The sequence below is a fragment of the Xiphias gladius genome, chromosome 17 (assembly GCF_016859285.1).
Source record: "Xiphias gladius isolate SHS-SW01 ecotype Sanya breed wild chromosome 17, ASM1685928v1, whole genome shotgun sequence".
NCBI lineage: Eukaryota > Metazoa > Chordata > Actinopteri > Istiophoriformes > Xiphiidae > Xiphias > Xiphias gladius.
In genome coordinates, this window is record NC_053416.1 from 8846239 (window position 1) to 8866243 (window position 20005).

At 41.5% G+C, this 20005-nt stretch overlaps 2 protein-coding genes across 3 annotated transcripts; one reads left to right on the top strand and one right to left on the bottom strand.

Annotated features, from left to right (window-relative positions):
- Positions 1 to 252: 252 nt before the first annotated feature.
- On the bottom strand, positions 253 to 15497 carry supt6h (SPT6 homolog, histone chaperone and transcription elongation factor). 2 transcript variants are annotated; one of them, XM_040150124.1, is made up of 37 exons: positions 15339 to 15497; positions 13918 to 14028; positions 13656 to 13829; positions 11824 to 11897; positions 11497 to 11677; positions 11266 to 11347; positions 10712 to 10967; positions 10378 to 10479; positions 10112 to 10225; positions 9867 to 9956; positions 9481 to 9623; positions 9166 to 9311; positions 8901 to 9008; positions 8458 to 8738; positions 8189 to 8343; positions 7525 to 7720; positions 7180 to 7319; positions 6869 to 6986; positions 6673 to 6749; positions 6418 to 6553; positions 6107 to 6244; positions 5457 to 5624; positions 5227 to 5354; positions 4867 to 5074; positions 4477 to 4624; positions 4091 to 4233; positions 3845 to 3985; positions 3420 to 3615; positions 3095 to 3240; positions 2782 to 2874; positions 2531 to 2644; positions 2248 to 2372; positions 1839 to 1951; positions 1666 to 1743; positions 1388 to 1566; positions 886 to 1145; positions 253 to 476 (listed from the first exon to the last, which is right to left on the bottom strand). In XM_040150124.1, the coding sequence occupies exons 2-37, from the start codon at positions 14015 to 14017 to the stop codon at positions 284 to 286; spliced, it is 5244 nt and encodes a 1747-aa protein (XP_040006058.1). In that variant the 5' UTR covers positions 14018 to 14028; positions 15339 to 15497; the 3' UTR covers positions 253 to 283. The 2 variants fall into 2 exon arrangements, with proteins under 2 accessions (XP_040006058.1, XP_040006059.1); XM_040150125.1 differs by having other exon boundaries at positions 15422 to 15481.
- A 112-nt stretch (positions 15498 to 15609) lies between these two features.
- Positions 15610 to 19354, top strand: sdf2 (stromal cell-derived factor 2). The gene is made up of 3 exons (XM_040150126.1): positions 15610 to 15894; positions 16691 to 16887; positions 18055 to 19354. Exons 1-3 carry the CDS (start codon positions 15711 to 15713, stop codon positions 18352 to 18354), a joined length of 681 nt encoding a protein of 226 aa, XP_040006060.1. The 5' UTR covers positions 15610 to 15710; the 3' UTR covers positions 18355 to 19354.
- Positions 19355 to 20005: the final 651 nt, after the last annotated feature.

A 20005-nucleotide genomic window follows, 5' to 3' on the forward strand; every position in this document is an offset into this window, starting at 1 on the left:
GAGTTGGGTAGACAGGAGGCCAAGAGGGTGGATGATACCAGACTGATAAACTGCAGCTACAATATCAGGAGGTGAAGACAACGTATGAATGGACAGTCAGGTGGATGGAGTGGGCTTCAACTAGTGGTCAGCTGGATGAAAGGGCTGATGGGTTGTGGGAAAGACAAGAGGTGGATGTATATCCAGATGAAGCAGCAGTACAAGGAATGGCGTAGGGTGGGTGGGGGGTGGGAGGGGTGGGGGTGGGGGTGGGGGGGGGGGTAATGACGCCCCCCTCCGTGTCCTATCGGTCCATTTCATCCAGCAGAGGTGTGGCATCTCCGGCGATGGACATGGGTGTGCTCTCGATCATGGGGCTGGGTGACGGTCGCGGTGTCATCCTCTGGGCTTTCTTCCGCCCCTCCGCTTCTTTCTCCTTCAGCCACTGCTCCGCCATCTTGCCCCAGTCCACTGCGGAAGCGCTGCTGCCACTCGGCCTGTGGGGAGGGAGGACAGAGAGGGAGGTGTTTCAGTCAAACACAATGTATGAAAGGAAAACGGATTGAATGACGGGCTTGAAAATGATGCAGATTGTGGGTTTGGCACCATCTAATGGCAGAAAAACTGTCATTAAACAAAAATGGTTGATTTGAAGACTCGCATGTTGCAAAATGGACAACAAGCCTTCCGACTTGAAGGTGGGCACGAAATGCAGATGAGGGCTAAATTTCTGATAGAATTGTCCATTTTTATCTCATGTATCTAAAACAATACAAATAGCTGGGGCCATAGAGGAGTAATCACTAAGTTGTTGAACTCACAAACATGATCAAACCAGGAAGCTTTTTCAGGAAACACATGGTTAGAGTACATCAGATCACTCACACGTATTCCCCCTGTACTTACTTTGGCTGCTGCTGTGGCGTCCGTCCTCTGGATGAGGTGGAGGATGACGGCGTGCTGGATGAGTGGCCATGGTGACTGCTGTGATGGCCGTGATGGCCGTGGTGTGACACGTGTGGGTGTGCGTGGGCGTGAGAGTGTGAGGACTGCGGGGTGGAGCCGGGGTACTGCGGCGTGCCCAGGGCCTGCTGGCTCGGTGTTGTGTAGGAGTAGCTGGGTGTCATCATGGGCGTCGCCATTGGCTGCTGAGGTGTCGCAAATACCTGCAATGGAGGAAGTGCTGGTAATGAATGTGGCTCTGAATTACTTGAGAAAATATATATTCCAAAAGTATATATAGTATAAGGACCGCATCTTCACAAAGCCTCCAATTTACCATAATCACAACATCTAATTTATTAAGAGCTTAAGTGAATGTTAGGTAGGTCCTGTTTGGAGCCACCAACATCTTAAAAACAACCTTTTCCCCTCCACAGCAGTTGTCAACATTAAAAGCTGCACTCACATGATAAGCAGAGGAGCTCCCGCCTCCTCCTCCTGTGCTGCCACTGTAGCCATACTGGCTGGAGCCCCACTGTGCGGGGGTGGTGTTGGGGTTCTGGCCCTGCCCTGTGACTGCGGCAATAGCACTGAACATCTGAGAGGTCATGTTGCGTGGGAGGGCGTTGACAGCTCGGGTCAAGTCTAGGGAGGAAGGAATACATTAGCAAGAAGTAAAATGAACTACCACTCCACTCATGCTGAAAATGTAGGTTTGCGTGAACGGGAGAGAGTGGGACTGACCTGCGATGTTGATATTGGCTGGGGTGGCGTTCAGGGATGCCGGTGTCCTTGTTCGGCTGCTGTTGCTGGGAGTGATGCCTTTGACAGGAGAGAAAATGTTTGTTAATAATTCACAGTATATTTAGACTGTTGTAATATACACCTTAAAAAAAATAGGTATAGTGCTTCCCTACCTGGTACAGGCTCTTGGTAATGGTCCTTAAACCAGCGGAATAGTCCGTTTACTGTAGGAAATATTTGTGAACGGTAGCGGAAGCCATCTGGGGTAATGGTCACATACTCAATCCTAGGAAAAGAAATAATGGCATGTTGACATTCAGTTCTACAGCTACGTGAACCTTGTTGTCAACCAAACCTGTAAATTTCTAAAATTTCTTGGTAGAGGAGCAGCTGTGTGGGAGATTGGGTAAGAATCGTGTGGTGTTGAATAATTTGGCACGACTAATGACATGACTCAGAAAGATTCAAATTTGTAAATATATTACAGAAATCAGCCAAAACCATTTATTCAATACTTGCTACCTATGGCATCAATACAGGAGGTAACTAGAAAACAGAGGAGACAAAAATGTTTCTGCTCACCTTGGTTTTCCGCGAGGCTGGTAGCCGAGTATGAACTTTCCTGGCAAATCTTTACAAGCCGAAATAAAGTAAGGAATAAAAGTAGGCTTCTCCCTCTTTGCCCTGATCAACAACTCCTCCATTTTCTATCAAAGAGAGGACAAGACAAAAGGAGGTACGAGGTATGAGAGGCGCAACTTGTGGCAAAAACAGGTAGTAAGAAGAGTTGTGGACTTATGTTTCATACAGTAAGAATAATATTCAAAAGACTAGAGAATACTCAGGACAGAAAATCAGCATATACCTCCTTGTTTCCCCCGTTGCAATCCTGGAAGTACTTATGCCCAAGCAGATCCCGGGCAAATGATGCCATTGGCTGAATGTACCGAGCAGTGATTTCGTCCAGATCTTCAAATTCCTGCGGGGAATGCCAGCAACCTCTTTGAGAACATGTAGCAGCAGCAGCCACAACAACACTGATGTTTCACCATAAATTTTCTGCAGGTTTGATTGGGAAGCAAAGACTATGCTAAACAAAAGAGGACAGAACACTACCTCATTGTTGATCCAGAGAGTGTGCCCTAAACTGAATGCGTTCTCTTTGCCTTCTTCTCTCACATCCACGTGCTGGTAGATACCATCAGCCACCTAAGAAACATCAGAGTCAGACTGGAATATGTCCTGTCAAACAAACTCCTACATCCGAATTAGACGACTGCATTTTATTTCATTGTATTGTCTGTATATTTAGTCATTTTGCTCAACCTACACAACACTATGAAGTCTTTTGTTACCCTGTGTCTTTTTTCTCCATCCACCCATTCAGCTGTACCATTCACCCTACTGTACCATTCCATCTGTTTCTTACTTTCCAGGTGACGGTGAGGTGGTTCTCTCCCTTGCTGCTGGGTCTGATGATCAAGTCTCCCTGGTCCAGGGTCTCCATCATCTTCTCTGCCTGGTTGAAACTGATATTGTGGAAGTTGGGATGGGCAATCACACGTTTTATATATGCTGGAGAGACAGAGGGAATGCAAACAACAGACAAATGGTATAAGGGCAGTGATGCAGAACTAAATATTACTGGGTAAACAAAGTGTATTTAGAGAAACAATTCCCCACAAGTGGTACTGTGTATAGATTTATTAGCTTTATAATTCAACAGCTTTTATTAACCCTGTTATTATACTAACGTGTTCGCTGTTGTTTCTTTTTGAACTCCTCCTCCTGTTTTTGGTCTTCAGACTCTGTGTCAAAGTCATAGTAGCTGTCCTTGGGGAGCTTCCACTCATTGGCCTTGTCCATCAAATCTGAGGTGCGGCATGTGAGGTCAACGCTGAATTTTTCAATGTCGATTTTCATGATCCGGCAGTGAACTGTCATGCTCACCTAAAGCAGGAGAGAGAAAGGTAACAATCAAGTATAACACAGGTGGCACGATAGAAGAAATAGGCAACAATTTATCATAGATCTATCATTTGGGTAGTGTAACCAGCCTCATCTGGAAACTCACAGAAAAATCTTTGCAGGCAAGATTAACTAAAGAAAAAAGAAAAAGAATGTTTCTGAAGCATCAGCAAAACACAACAAAAAATGATGACAACAAACAACGCCTCACCTTGACCCTCTCCTCAGGATGTTTGACCACTTTGTCACTTAGAAACTTGGTGGGAATGAATCCCTGGACGCCGTTATCTAATCTGGTCCGCACCCCAATGGCCTGACCCGGACACGAACCACTGTCAAAGTGGTTCCACACCTAAAGTGGCGACACAAAACAAAAAAGGATGATGTTTAGTTATCAGACTCTCCGCTGTTTTCTAACATCAAGTAGTCGAAAGAGGAAAAGTCAGGCGTCTGGTACCTCACTGAGCTCAGGGAAGTTGTCTTGCTGGCAGAAGGGACACTGCCACAGCCCTGTAGCATCGTTACGTATGGCCTGGTCGTAGCTCTCTCCCTGGGGCCGTCGGTGAGCGATACCAGTTACTATACTGGTGATCAGCTTACCTTGAAGAAAAGGAGGAAAAAAAACATCCACCATGAGTGAAAACAGTAACGACACCAGCCTATGGAGGTGCATTTCTATTGTGACTGGTACTTCACCAACATCGCTACGTTGAACAAGTCATGTGACTACTGCACCAACTTCTTAGGCTGAGTGCTGATAGTTAGGAATTAACTATATATTACTGATCTTTGGAGTTGTTTAATTCAAGAAATAAATGTGTACTTCAGTGCAGTGTGCATTACCAATATAAAAGGTCTCTGGAGTCTCCTTGGTGAGCAGGTTGAAGACTTCCTCAGTGTTGGGGACTCTGTAGGGAACTCTCAGGTCTTTGTACCTGCAGCTCAGCTCTGCACGGATATCATACAGAGTAATTCCCTTGTTGCCATAACCCTGCAGGGACAGAACCCAGAAGGAAACTTTATTTTGGCTTCACAGGTTCCTGAAAAAAATACAGTGGTGTCTAGCATGTCTCTTGGTCTGGACTAAACAAACCAAATTAGAGAAGAAAAAGATAGATGTATGCAATTTTTTGCTTTGTAGTAAATTGTTTTGTAAGCATTTCAAAATGTTACTTTGGTACCAGAATGCATGAAACATTGCTACAGTCAAAGCCACAACACACACACACTGACCTGTCTCTCAAGCTCTTCAGCAAAAGCATCCAGGTCCAGATCTTTGAGACGCTCAGGATTTTCCAAGATTTCCTCCAGTGCTCCGGCTGGGTTGGCATCTTCTGCCGACTCATCATACTCGAGGGCGTCCACAGCCATCTTACGAGCCCACTCATACGTCTCAGGGTGCACACGAGACCCATCCAGAACCTCAATGTAGGAGTCCGTGCTTTGTGGAGAAGAAAAAAAGAATGATGATTTAAAATAACCTCGCAAAAGGCCAAATGATAGATCACAGCCTTGTCGGACAATGGTGGATTTAGCACTATGAGAAACATCTGGATGGTCTGAGCATGTAACAGACCCCTACAAGGTACCAACCTGTCTCCAAGTGATGCGGTGTCGATCTTGATGAAACCAGCACAGTTGATAAAAACCTTGGGTCCCATGTGACACATTGTGACCAGCTGGGTCCTGTTTTCCAGACGAGTGTTGTTCTGCTTCAGAATCTGCACAAATAGAAGGACCAGAATAGTTATCAGGTCAACGGATAAGGCTCTATACTCCCAGATATGACACTAGAACTTAATGATAGCAGTACAGATGCAAACCTTGAGCAGGTGGGAGCCCTTCCTTGGTCCCAAACCACAGACATACTGGACCAGGCTCTGAGTGTGAGGATGGGCAATGGCCCTATTCACATCCACTCCAACCTCATTGACACGGTTGATGAATTCACAGTAAAGAGCAGAGAGCAAATCCTCCTTCACCACATGTTCCTGAGAAAAAAGGTAATTGGTTGTTGGCAAATATGTGAGGTATGTAGCTGCAAAATCATGTTACACTTAAATCACAAGTTTAGTTTTAATAGCAGTTATTGATGTTTATTGTTATTATATTGTTATTATGATATTGTTGTCTTAATATACACTGGTTGATATATGATGTATCTGACTGGGCTAAATAGATTATTGAATGATTGTTTCTTGACGCAATATGTAACGCGTCTGTGTGATGCAACTGGAAAATAAAAGATGGACTAAAAACCTGATACCAAATGTCCAAAAAGCAAATAAATGACAACCCTGAAAAATCAGACCCCCCAAAATTTCAAATTGTATCATAAACTGAGTCAAAAATCAGTATTTAAGTGATGTCGCAAAATTCTGTAAATCTTTCCGTCATGCTTCAACAACGTACAGAATAAACATATATACTCTGATAAAACTAAACATGTCCACTCTATTCTTCCATCTCTCACCTGTAGCGGGTGAAGTTTGAGGCAGAGAATATCGTCGTCAGTGCTGCAGACCTGAGCATACTCCACCAGGGGATCCTGGATCTTCCTAGCTATTGACACAGCCTGTCGCAGCAAGGGAGGGTAATCCCTAAAATCAACCTGCGCAGACAGAAAGCAGAGTGTCAGGGGAAAACGAATGGTAAAGCGAACATTTGGCCACATCTGGAAAATGCTTTGAATCCACAAGTTAATGAACTTGCTGTGGTTAACTGTTATACACACTGATGTGTCTTTGTCTGTGTATGGTATGGGTGTTACGGTGAGGTGTTTACCTCAGACTTCTTGCTGTTCATGTACAATGTGGCCAATTCATTGTCAACAAGTTCCACTCCCACAGCGGGCAGAGAGGACTCCTGCTCAAGCTCGCTGATAGTCCTCTTGATGTCCTCCATGATCATTTGGGCATCTCTGTATACACATAAAATATTTTCAACATTTACACTTTGACTCCCCCTATAACTTGTAATTGTTGTTCCAAATGTATACATATAGCTTTACAGCAGATACTAAAGAAATCAATTATTTACCGGTTTTCTCCAGCAACAGCTACTACATGAGGCTTCTTGCTGGACAGAAACTTCTTGAGATTTTCAATGTCGTTGGCCTGAGTATGACACACACAAAAGAGTGATCATCTCAATAAAGTGTCCGGAAATATGTTTTCCTAATTCAGAAAAACATCTGTTGACAGCACTGAAGTACAGCGGGGTTCTCTGCGTGTACCTTCTTCTCTCTCTCATCCTCCCTAAAAGCATTCCTCCTCTTCATGAAGTAGGGCAGACGCAGGAAGTCCACCACCTCTCCTTCCCCGTTGATCAGAGCACAGAAAACTGGTGTATCTCTGTCAAAGCAAAGAGTGTATGTAAGAAACCACACTGTTACATAATCGTGTCATTTATGCGGCAAACATTGCCTCAAAATTCAAACACGCAGTGTATCTCCAACATTAAAAGTGTGCACTCTGTTGTTAATACCAACAATTCAAGCTATTAATGTATCTGGTGGAAAAATACAAATACAATGGAGGCCCATACCTGCTGGGTGCATAGGCTACACCCAGTACCCGAATGCCTTTGCCCTGACTCTCATCCATCAGATCGTCGTCTTCCTCAACCTGCTGATCTGGCCTGTAAGGAGCCACCTTAAGCCAGTTATACAACCGGCGGCAGCAGGACTACAAGAAGAAACAACAAAGTTCATAATGAGTTTTAAGGTTGAAACACTAAATCAAACATACTTTGTTTAATAATTTTGCAGTTAATTTGCTCCCTAATTTCTTAAACATGTTACATGTACTTTGTTCACTTTGTGTACATAACACTGGTACAAAAAAATCTAGTAATACAATCAATGGAGGCATCACAGATATCACAAATTACCCTGACAATGCTCTCTTTGGCCTCAGCAATCAGTTTGCTCTTGAGCTCCTTGGCCATCTGAGGGTAGAGGAACTGATTGAGAGCTCTCTCTATGGCTAAAGTTCGCTGCCTGTTCCACTCCTGCACCTGATGACTGAATTCATCCCTGTAGTAGAACTGTTTGATCTCATCAAAGTATGTCTGGTCCCCAGCATAACTGAGGAGAAGCAGAGGTAAGACACGGAGAGAAGCAGAGACAGAAAGGAGTGCTTTAATATTACCAGAGTCAAGATTGAACAGCCCCATGCTCCACTGATAAAGATGTGTATAAAAAAAATAAGCTGCAGCTTAAAAATTCAAGAAGTAATACTCAGGGGACCTAACCTACTTATCAATCCCCTTTATCCCCCAACATCCAAGTTAGATTTCTATACAGACGCTAAAAATGCCAAAACAGTTTGGCACATCCGATCCTGTGCTTGGTAAATGTCCTATGGGCAAGGAATGTGCAATAAAGTGACTTGGTGTAAGGGGCCAGTCTCCTTAATAATGTCTGCCTATGATCATGAATTAAGTTATATCTGGATTGAGGAGGTTCATCCTACGCAGATTTGGCAGACCAACACCATCAAACAGATCTTTCTCATTTTTAGTTTTTGGTTGTCAGTACTGTCAGTGTACTTACCCTTTGACCCCGATAAGGTCTATACAGATGTCAATGGAAAGCAGCCCCTCGTCCTCTGCCAGACACATCTTCAAGAACTGATCCCCATTCAGCTCTTTTACAGGCTTGTTCTTAAGATACTTGAAGGAGTAGGCAAAATGAGCCTCGTCTATCTCCTACAGAAAGAAAACAAATAGCAAGGCTGGGTTAAAATGGTACTCAGAGCACATTCTGCAAGTTCAGAAAACTTTCTTCTTCGATTAAATGTCTATGATTTAATGTGTCCATACCTTCTTGCCCTTCTTTGTAGGTTTGATGTTGATCTTAGCCCTCTCCTGAAAGGTCTGTCTGAGAACATGTCTGACCAGAGGTTCCCGAGCAATTTGCATGGCCACCATGTACCTGGTTCCTTCCAGCACTGCTTCGGGAGTGGTGAACTGGCTGCAAACATAATCTTTGGCCAGTTCTACAGGCTCGGCAGGGAATTGCTCCGTTTCGTGACGCTGGTAACTGTCTCTCAGATTTTCTCCGAACTGCTCCGGAGTTAACCCAAACTTTTTAGCCAAGCCATCTGCGGAGAGGAAGAAAGAGAAACAGATTTTGAAGTCAAGGCATTAAACAGCGCTGGATCTAACAACTTATTCACAATTCAACGGATGAAGCTATGTGGCTGAGATGTGATAGTGATAATAATACACTGAGATAATGTGCAAGGTAAAAAAAGGAGACCAACCAAGTCCTACGCTCTGACAAATGCTGTACATATCCCTGCGAGAAGCCAGCTTGAGGTCAGGTCCTTTCTGTTCTTCTTCTTCTTCTACCTCCAATTCCTCTTCTTCACCTAAAGAGACACTCCATTAACATCAGTCATGTAGAAAATTGTTAAAGTAATGCAAACAATCCTAACTCTAAAGTTGTTTCATTTAGCTCTGGACACTTCTGCAGTATCCGTCCATCATCATCTGATGAAATGGTGAATTCAGAAACATCCATCTTACCATCCTCTGACACTTCTTTGATCTTCTTGAGCCTCTTCTTGTTGGCCTTGGCAGCATTCTGCATCTTGGGAATGTCTCGGCCATAGTAGAGCAGAAAGTGGTTGTACACATCACCCAGCTCTTCAAGAGTCTGCACATCTTTCAGCCTATAGAAAATGATAAAGATATGCTTGAATGGGTGAACAGCAATCTTAAACGTCAACCACCATGTCATCTTAGAATTTATCACATTAATTTCCAGCAATTATTGCTTCCTTAGTGCAGTCACAACTAAATACAGTACAAATACAGCTCTCCAGATATATCGAGACATACCTTTCCATATCAGCCGTGTCCAGAGGACGGATGCCGTCAGCCAACGGTTTGTCAGGGTCAGCAGAGATCTGCTCAAACTGGTAGGACTGCATCTTCTGAAACAAACGGGTCAGGTTCTGCTTTCGGGTCTTCAGCTGAGTCCACTGATAGGAGGAGGATGAAAATGTATTAGTCGAGAAACCAGAAGTGGCATACATATGCCAAGATAATGGAAGTAAATGACTGCGATTAATTTATAATTATGTTTAATTACTTGTAGAAGCAATTATTGTAGGATTAGCTGTGCAGTGCACCCAGAGGATTAATTCTTTCATACTGACTCCTAACGGTGATATTTCTTAGTCTGTAATCTATTTCTTCTGCGATATAAGCAATACCAACTTTACCTTTTCATCCCACTGCCACACCTTCCATAGGTCATTGATGTTTAACTCTGGTTCCACATACTCTTTCCTGTAAAAAGCTATGAATGGAACCTAGAAAAATAAAAATGGGGTCTTTACTATAGCAGCACATTTTGGATACATTCTTAGAGACATACTGACAAGCTGTTAATGGCTCAGAGATTGACATAAAATGAAGGGAAGAAATGAAGGACGTTTATCATATGGGTGAGTACAGCTCACTCTACCTCAAACTGTTGATTCCTCATGAAGTTGAGGGCCTCTTTGATCTTGGCAATTGTGCTGGGGCCTTTCCTGCTGAAGTTTGTGGTTGTCCCCCTATCTAGATAATCTGTGCTCTCCTGTTTAGGATCACAGAAGAAACAAATATGTAAAATGATAAACAGGATAGATCTAAGTAAAATCTACCAATTCGTGCCACCACAGGGAAATCCAAGTTTTTTTTGTTCTTTGTGTGTGCATTTTTCTCAAGTGTGTATGGCAAAGGTCGTACCTGCATGGATATGGTAAGAGTGGAGAAGCCATGTCTGAAGATCCACTCGGCTTCCTCCTCCAGCTCATCATCCTCAGCAGGTTTAATTGGGATGGATCGTAACTACAAGGTGGATAACAGAGTCAACAAGACATTCACTCAGAGAGACAAAATGAGGCAAACACAGAATAAATATACTTTCAAGGATTGACTGACAATCAGAAAGTTGCCCCCCCCATCTGTAGTCAATGAACATGGACAAAGAGAAAGCAGTCATTTTGAATCTATATGGTCCATATCAAAATGTAACAAGCATAAAAAACACTAAAACACAGATTAACAAACACACACACACCTGGAACCTCTCTGGCATGTCTGTAGAGCGGATATCATTGTCCTGGTCAGTCATGTGACTACTTTCCAGCTCACTGGGCTCGTAGAGCTCAAAGATGCTCTTCCTCCCCTGCCTCCTCTTAGTCTGTTTCTTGGGTCGGTCCCAGCCCTCCTCATCCTGGTCTTCTTCCTCCTCTTCGCCCTGGTCGTAGGCATCTGCGTCAAAGTCAGCAAAGTCGAAGTCGCCACCAAAAATCTCCTGGGCCTCCTGGAGGGCTCTGTGGAAGGATTAGCGGTGATTAGGAGAAATGGCGGCGACCATATATTTTTCTCAAATCATGTCTTGAAGCAACTTGCCGTTCAATGCTTATTGTGTCATTGTTTCCTGATGTATATCAGGAAGCAATTTTGATATTTATCAGGAAACACGTTTGTATTGGTGGATTGGGGTGACACTTGGTTCCGTACTAGATAATTTAATATATTTGCGAAAACGAGGTGAAAACAGGAGGAAGAAAAACAAGCTTCTTGTCCTACAGACATCAGTAGATTTCCTTTATAAACTACAACACTCACGCATCTGTGTATCCTGAGAACTTCTTGCCCCTCTTTTTGGTGATGGGTTGGCCATCATCATCCACAATAAAATCGTCTATATCTGTGGAACAAAGCACAAATTTAAAAACTAATCAATGTTATACCACATCATTTTGTAATCAAGTGTGGGACTGAGTAGAAATTACTACTCTTTTATTTCTTACCCTTTTCAGATAATTCAACACAGTTCTTAAAATCCTTCTGGCCTACCTGACTCCTCGTCCTCTCCTTCTTCATCATCATCTGCTTGTTGGAGTGGCTCATCCACAGCCTCTCCTTCCTCCAGCTCACCCTCTCCATCCCCATGAAAGATTTCATCTGCGATTAAGTCCTTCTCATCATCATCTTCTTCATCATCGTCCAGTGTTTTTACACGGTCATATTTCTTCTTCTGTGACACAAGATAGGAACAGCATTAGCTAATGACATGAAAATGCTGGAAGTCAGGCATAATGTGAGAGGCTAAAGGTAAAATGATAACTACATAAGTAAAATTATAACTACACAGAGAAAATAGTAATGAGAAATGATTCTTACCCTCCTTTTCACTTTAACACCCAAGTTTTCCTCAATAAGGTCAAGATCATCGTCATCCAGGTAGTCATCATAATCTACAAAGAGGAAAAGTCTCAGTCAGAGGAAACAATTTTGAGACATGTTGCACACCATAAAAACAATACATGTGATACGAGGGATTATTAGGTGAGGAAATCAAATGCTGAGATATAGGGAGGGGAAAAAATTAGATATAAATCATGATGTTTTTCATATTTGGCACTTTTATACCAAAATGATTCAGAATTCACATTTTCAGTATGCACATCTGCTGCGGGCAACTGTTATTGAATTACTGTGCTCAACAGGTATATGCAGTTAAAATAACAAATTCACTTACTCTGATAATGAGATAGCAAAAACATGACAGAGAATTATACACCAAACCAGCAGAGAGCTAACATTAAGCAGCACCTGCCCAGGTTAATGCAACCAATATGTCAGTGCACCTGGCTCCACAACATATGAAGCTGAAATCAAGGGGGAGAAAAAGGAAGATACCTTTTGTTTTACCTGCGCAACAGATGCCAGATATATGTTTAAGGTCTATTCTATTATTTTGTCTCACTATAAAATCTACGGTTTGGCACAGTCCAGTACAAAAGTAAGACCCAGAGAACTGATTTAAAAAAACTATAACAATATGTAACTACACTAATACAGAATAGCAATACGTCGTTAACTGGCACCATAATAATCAATTCTGTATTATATTGGGAAATCACTGTGGACTCAGATACCAGGAAAAACACCGATATGGGGTCAGTTTATTATTTCTGCCAGGCGAAGATATACAATCAGGACCTGATCCATAATCAGTTCAGAGTTAGGTTTGTCTGTCTAAAATAATTATTATTTTACTGTATTATGAGACTACAGTAATAGGGAATCTCATGCATTGCAATTCAAATATAGCGGATATAAATATTTGGTCCAACTGATACTGTATTTTTGAGGCCAAATATTCGGGACAAATATTTGGACAACAAATGATTTTGATTCCTCTGATTTTTTTCCCCACCCAACTGTGACCAAGATACATACTATGCAGGACATGCAATGGCTGAATAAATGAAAACACTGCTGAGATATAAAAAGCTGTATTATATTGGGAAGTCACTGCTGACTTGTGCAACTGACAGAGCAAACAGGTTTTGAATCTATATGACAAATGTTTTTACAGACTATATAAACCTTTAGAGAAGAAAGCAACATGATGCAATTCATTTCTACAGGGCCATGTTACATTAAATAACAAAGTGCACAATTTTCTGATCATTGTCAATTCTGATGGCCTTTTCCCTTTTCATGTTTTTTTCTGTTTCTCTCTATCTAACAATTTTCCAAATTCATAGAGTGCTTTGGCTTCCTTTGTAACTCAGTGTTGAGGGGGGATGTATCACATAAAAATACCAGAGAGGCTTGACTCATCAAACCCAGACAACATTCAATGCTAGCAGAGTACGGAGGCTTCAACAACAGTAAATGTATTGTTTTTGGCTTTTTCACCACCTTCCTATTCTAAATAAAAGTGGGAAGCCATTTAACAAAACCAAATATTACAATTATTGCCAATTGTTGCAGTGATAGAACACTCAGAGAAAATGAACAGTGCTTATGATTTTTCTGTGGTTGAGAGCCACATAGGAGCTGATGGGAGAATGTGAATGTGCAGGGAAACAGTGTAAAACAGCAAGTGGTGTAGAAGAATTCCGTTACAGCCTTTTCATCTGTAATTTCTTAGAACTAATCACAACCTGCAACAGTTCACTTTATGATGGCTACGACCCTTTAAAAACACCTGATGAACTTACTTCGCTTTTTACGACGATGCCTTACTTCCTCCTCTGAGTCACTCGCCCCTCCACTCCCACTTCTTTCGGCTTCTTCTTCCTCCTCCTCCCCCTCCTCATCTCCATCATCAATGAGTCCGCGTAAATTTCCTTGCTCATCCTGGTCCTCTGTGTTCTCCTCTTCTTCCTCTTCGTCTGTTGAGAAATCACAGATACGTCGTCCACACATCATACAACCCCACCTCTTAAACGTACACCCCAAATTAAAAACTACAAATCTTACCATCTTCCTCCATAAACCTCTGGGTCTTTTTAGGCTTTAGTTCTTTCTCTTCAAACTCCTCCTCTGACTCCTCGGCCTCGCTCTCAATGAAGTCTGACATGACTGCTCTTCCTGAGAAGAAGTTCAAAATCTTGTTGGTAAACTTTCTCAACATCATCCGAGCATTACTTAATTCTCCCAGGCCAAAGAAACAGTAATTCATACCATGTGTTCTCTAATATTATACTTTAATTGCAATTCCACTCGTTAAAATCCAGTTTCCCTTCCAATTAAAGCACCTATAAGGTTAGAAAAATAATCTTATTTTGCACTGACAGCATTAAACACACACACACACACACACATTGTTGTTGTTTTTTTTTTAAATGGCTGCATCATTGCGGCAAATGGAAATCATTTTATGTGTGTTTGATCAAAATTCACCCTGATATACATGTATTTAGTATCTCTGTAACCTTTAGGATCTCTTCCAGAATTTAAAGTAAAGTTTTGTGGGCTTGAACAATGTCTGGTTGCAAAGCATGATTTTTCAGTCATTGGGGAGAGGTCAACCATGCCTGATTGTACGATGAACGGTGGTATGCGGTCACACAAACTGTATATTTACCTATTACGTGATTAATTTAAAGCAACTGATGCTATTTTAGAGTTAAACATGCAAAAGCACGGATTTACGCATAAAAGCAATGCTTGCTGGCATATTCACAAAATATGTTTTGATGTATATTCCGATACTGACAACGTTAAACTAATTAAACAATAATTAACAATACTGGATGGTCATGTTTGTATTTGGTACCTGGTGAAGATTTTCACTCTCATTCATTGTTATAATGGCAGTAATTTACAATAAAACTAGATATAGATGGCAAGATAAAAAAAAAAGAAAAACCTACACGTAACGATGTCGCAATGCGCACACACATCGACAGAGGTGACCAACAAAACACATTACTGTACTTCAATGTAAATGTTATCCACATGATATCTTTAGCATAGTTTATGAGCTGTCGGTCAAAAACCATTAAGGTTTATTGAAAATCATGCTCAATAACTTTAGCCGTGAGCTAGCAACACCGTATAGGCTATTAACTATGTCGGCGATGAGAGTTAGCTAGCGAGCAGCCTTTTGCCAAGTAGCTAGTAAGTCATTTTCACGTTTTCCCTTGTGAGCTACTTGGCGCGTTTCAGTAAGTAAAATACCAATAAAGGAACAACCGAACCAAATGCGACAGTTGGAGAAGAACCCAGGCCTCTGAGTCAAATTCGTAGCTTAATGTTAAAGCTTTAGTACATCAGTTCGTTAGCCTAGCATTAGCTGTAACGACAACAACAGCTAACTGCATTAGCGTTAGCTAGTTAACGGCTGTAAGCACAATAATCTAAACATCGCAAATGACCACGGTGAAATTAAGACTTACACGTCTCACTGCGGTGGTATATTCCGTAAATATTTACAGTAATGACGGGATTGTGTTGTGTTTTATGTTTCGGGGACCTGTACTTGTGTAAAAGGCCGAGAGCGAGCGGCGTGATGAGAATTCCGGGATGCGGTGAGGGACCCTCCAACCTTTTGAGCAGCAAGGTGACGCCCCCTGGTGGCTCACCTCGATCGTACACAACACGAACCGACTGAGTAAAACAGCATTACTAATCTCGCACAGTGAATATTCCGAGCCGCTGGGGGCGCTGTCTCTCGAACTTCACGTTGGCATTTTGTACCACTTTAATGACGTAGCGAAAAATAATACAAATCTCAGAGAAGTATCGGCGGCTTGGGTTTTTTAGTAGGAATGGGTAAATTAAACTGTGCTTTTCTTCCAAGCTTTCTATTAACACTGTTACTATTTTTATCCTGTATATTTGGGCTGTCGCTCGGTACGGAACTGAGTTTTGTGACATGCGGATCAGTTATTAAACTGTTAAATCTGAAGCACAATGTGAGATTACACTCACACGACGTACGCTACGGGTCCGGTGAGTTTCCTCTTATTAAGAAAAACGATTAAGCATTAACGTCATTTACATCGTGTTTTCCACTAACAGTAGCCTCATCTACCATTACCCACCTCTGTAATTACGGTTATATTGTTGGATGGACATTGGAAATGACTGATTTCTTAGCACAAAGTTTTACAGTGTCAATTTGACACATACCGGTCATTTATATTAACTGCATTATGTGTACAAACATTGGTAACTTAGCTGTAGTTACCTATAAAGGTTTGGTGAAATTCGACCTCTTTTAGGTGAACTACTCAATTGATCAAACATTAATACAGTGTATGAAAAACATTCAAAGAACCTTTTTCGTTTAATAGGCCCAGTCAACTTGAAGCTTTTTTTAAAAAAAATTTAAACTATAGAGTGGGACGGGACGATTGTAGATGGGGTTTACCATCCACTGTAGTTTTCACTAACCATTCCTTGTTGATATAAGGACGGGGACTTTAAATCACACACAACAAAAAAAAATGTCAAGGATGATGACAAAGTTAAGTCCACGACTTATTTCCATTGTGGTCCTCGATGCAGAGGTAGGAAAGATGCAGGAGTCTAGGTGGTGTTATATCTACAACAGAGTAGTTCATTAAATACCTAAATTACAATTAATAAAATCCCTCCAAGTCAAACAGCAAAAAAAATCATCAATTAAATGAACTGTTCTAGGCAAAAACGTAGTTTTGTTGCTCACTTTCCTCAGGGTCTGTTCTCTTTGAGTAACTTCGTAACGCTCTTCTGCTCACTGTGTGTGTTTGTGTGCTTGGGACAGGTAGCGGGCAGCAGTCTGTAACAGGGGTTACTGCAGTGGAAGACAGTAACAGCTACTGGAGCGTTCGTGGAACGAGTGACGCCTTCTGCCATCGGGGTACCCCAGTAAAGTGCGGGCAGACGATCCGGCTCACCCACGTCAACACAGGCCGAAACCTGCACAGCCACTACTTCGCCTCCCCACTGTCCTCTAACCAGGTGGATGTTGTGAGAAGTATATGTGGACAGAGGAGAGGTTCGGTGTTGAGGCAATTTCACATAGCTCCCTGCAGTTGTTGGGAAAGGATTTTAATGTCTAAAAGATGGTTTTGACATTTCCAGCATAATTCAAAAAGATGACTATGAGAATGTCACTGTGAGATTAATTACAGTAATATTAGTAATATGTAGTCAGAGATGTAAAATACCAAAAGGTTGCCTTTCACGTTTAGTGAAACCTAGACCAACATTTTGAGGTGGAAGTGAGTTGACAGCAGCTTTTACACTTCAAGGACTGTACCAAACTCGCTGGGAAAAAAGCCTCAGGTCAGCAAAAACCTCTTCAGTTTTGAGGAAGTGTGAAAAAACTGTCTACCAAAAGTGTAAAAGGGTTGGAGGACATGTACCGTGAGATGATAGAAATTTGGACATTTTGGTTTACCTTTTAAACTAAAGTCATTTAACATCTCTGGGTGTATCAGATGAATGTGGACATTATTGTAAATCAATGAACAGGTCTCCTTTATGGCACTTTTTGATTTACAGGATTTTTCATCAACAGACAGGTCTTTAATTCAGTGGATTAGCCAAAAGGGGACTTTGTCTGATTATTTAATCTGTTAGCAGATTCTTAAATGACTATCCAGAACATGTACCAAATCATAATTTTTTATAACTGTTGTGGCTATTCTTTTTATTACTTCTGTTGTGGTATGTATATAAAATTATACATACACGATTTCATATAACATTTCATGTAAATAACCCAACACAACAGTGTAATAAGTACTATAGCGTGTCCGGCGTCTCTCATCCACTCAAGAAGCATGATACTTTAGCATCAGTATAAAGGGTGACTAAAGGGTGTATTTCACTGTAATTTTGTTGAAGAAGCAACAAGCCAAAGAATGTGGCAAAACCAAACATGTCTTAATGTTTAACGTGTTGGAATATCTGGCTTGGTGAATAATCTGGTCTGTGAAAGTTGTTCCTATTGTACAAAAATATAAGTCAGCTGATGGCTCCAGTTTAGTAGCAGGAAAAATGTAAAGGACAGAGGCAACGTAGAAGATTAAAAAAAGAAACATGGGTATAATTTATGCCTTGGGTTGTATAATTGAACTCCTGTATTCCTTGTCTTCTAATCTCTTTTACATTTGTCCACAGGAGGTGAGTGCCTTTGGTGAGGAAGGGGAAGGGGACCACCTGGACGAGTGGACAGTTCAGTGTGGAGGATCCGTGTGGAAACGGGAGGAGGCTGTCCGCTTCCGTCACAAGGCCACTGACGCACTACTGTCAGTGACAGGGGAGCAGTATGGACGGCCGATCCACGGTCAGAGGGAAGTTCACGCCATGTCGAGCCCCAGCCAGCACAGCCTGTGGAAGGCCATGGAGGGCATTTTCATGAAGCCCAGTGAGAGCCCAGCGGGCAGCCGAGACTATGGTCACCCACACACAGAGTTCTGAACTTTTCTTCTCTGCTTCTGTCTCCTCTCATTTTCCTCCCTGTCTACCTCTGTATTCCCTACCTCTGTCTCTAATTACATCTGTACCAGCAGCCTCCAAATGCATCTGTGTCTCCCATTCTCTTGTCTCATTTTTCTCTCTCATTAAACTTTGAATATCATCTTTGGAAGAGACTTTGCCAGTCTATCATGGATCAGGGTACAATTACTTCATCTTATCAACTTGTACCGACCTCTCTGACATCCAGTACTGTTTTAAAATAAATGTCCACATACAAAATATCTGTGGAGATAAATTTGGAAAACCATTGAATCTTCAGAGATTCAGCAGCTACACATTATTTGAATAACACTATAATTTGCCTTAACAGGTATAAGAAGACATACAGGCATTTGTAACACTTAACATACAAGAAGAGGTTTTCCTCTCAGCTGTTATTTATTGTTAAATAGATACCATCAGCAGTCACACTACAATACAGAAGGTAGTGCTGGTTTTGCTTATCAGTACATTTAAGTCATCAAGTGAGTCTCGTGTTTTGTTGGACTAAAAAAACATTGTTACACTTGTGCCTTTATCTTCTTCTTTTTTTTTAAAGTAGTATGTGTTTACATTGTGGAGCCTTTTAAACTTTTGGAAACATAGGAATTTTATTGTGTTTTTATGGTATTCGTAAGCCATATTCTACTCAAACAATGAAAAGCAGTGTTACTATGGTAAATAACTTTTTTTTCCCCTTTAAGTCAGATTCAGTGTAGCACATAAATTATCCCGCACTAACTTACATGACAGAATAAGCAGTTATGTCTGTGGAGGTTTTTTTTTTTTTTTTAAGGTACATCATTGAACCGGATGCTGTTTATTGTCATTGTTTGCTCAGTTTCCAAGTGCTGGGAGAAAGTGTTGTTACATTCATGCTGTCTTTGCATGCGTATGTGTTAGATTAACTCTTTGTTTCAGAGGTTCGTATGAACAACAATCCTACAATGGATACCTCATATTAAAGACATTTTTTTATGCATACAAGTATAAGAGGTCTTTATACTTTTTAATTTGGTCCCGACGACAGTTGAAATAATCTAGTGACTCTTCACAGGTGGTCCTTTCTGCATGATCACTTGAAATGAATCACGGGTATCATCAATGACACTCCCGAAACTGCATTCAAAATTTAGCATCATGAATTACCAGATAAAAGCTAAGCAACAGCCCACTAGAGTACAGACAAACAATGTACTGTGTCTTAATATATGTGTCCCTTTACCTGTTCACTCATACAGTAGTTAAGCAAGTTGGAATTGTCTTATAAAGTCCAACCCCTTAATTTCACCCATAAAGATGAAAACAGACTAATGGATTTGCAAGAGAGGCAAGCTAATAATGTGTGCCTGGACCATTACACTTAGCATAATGCCTTGTTTGTCTGCTTAATGGCATTTTTTGGTTCATTATCTGTCGTTTAATGGGTTTTGGGTGCTGTGAGGCTGTTGTCACTTGTGTTTGACCTTTGCTCCCTATTTGTCATGATTTAGAGTGAGCGTTGATGCAAGCACTGCTCCACAGGAAACCCCAGGAAACAAGTTAACAAACGGGTAAATTAACCTCTAGCCATTACATACTGCATGAAGCTAAATAGAGTTTTAAGATACAG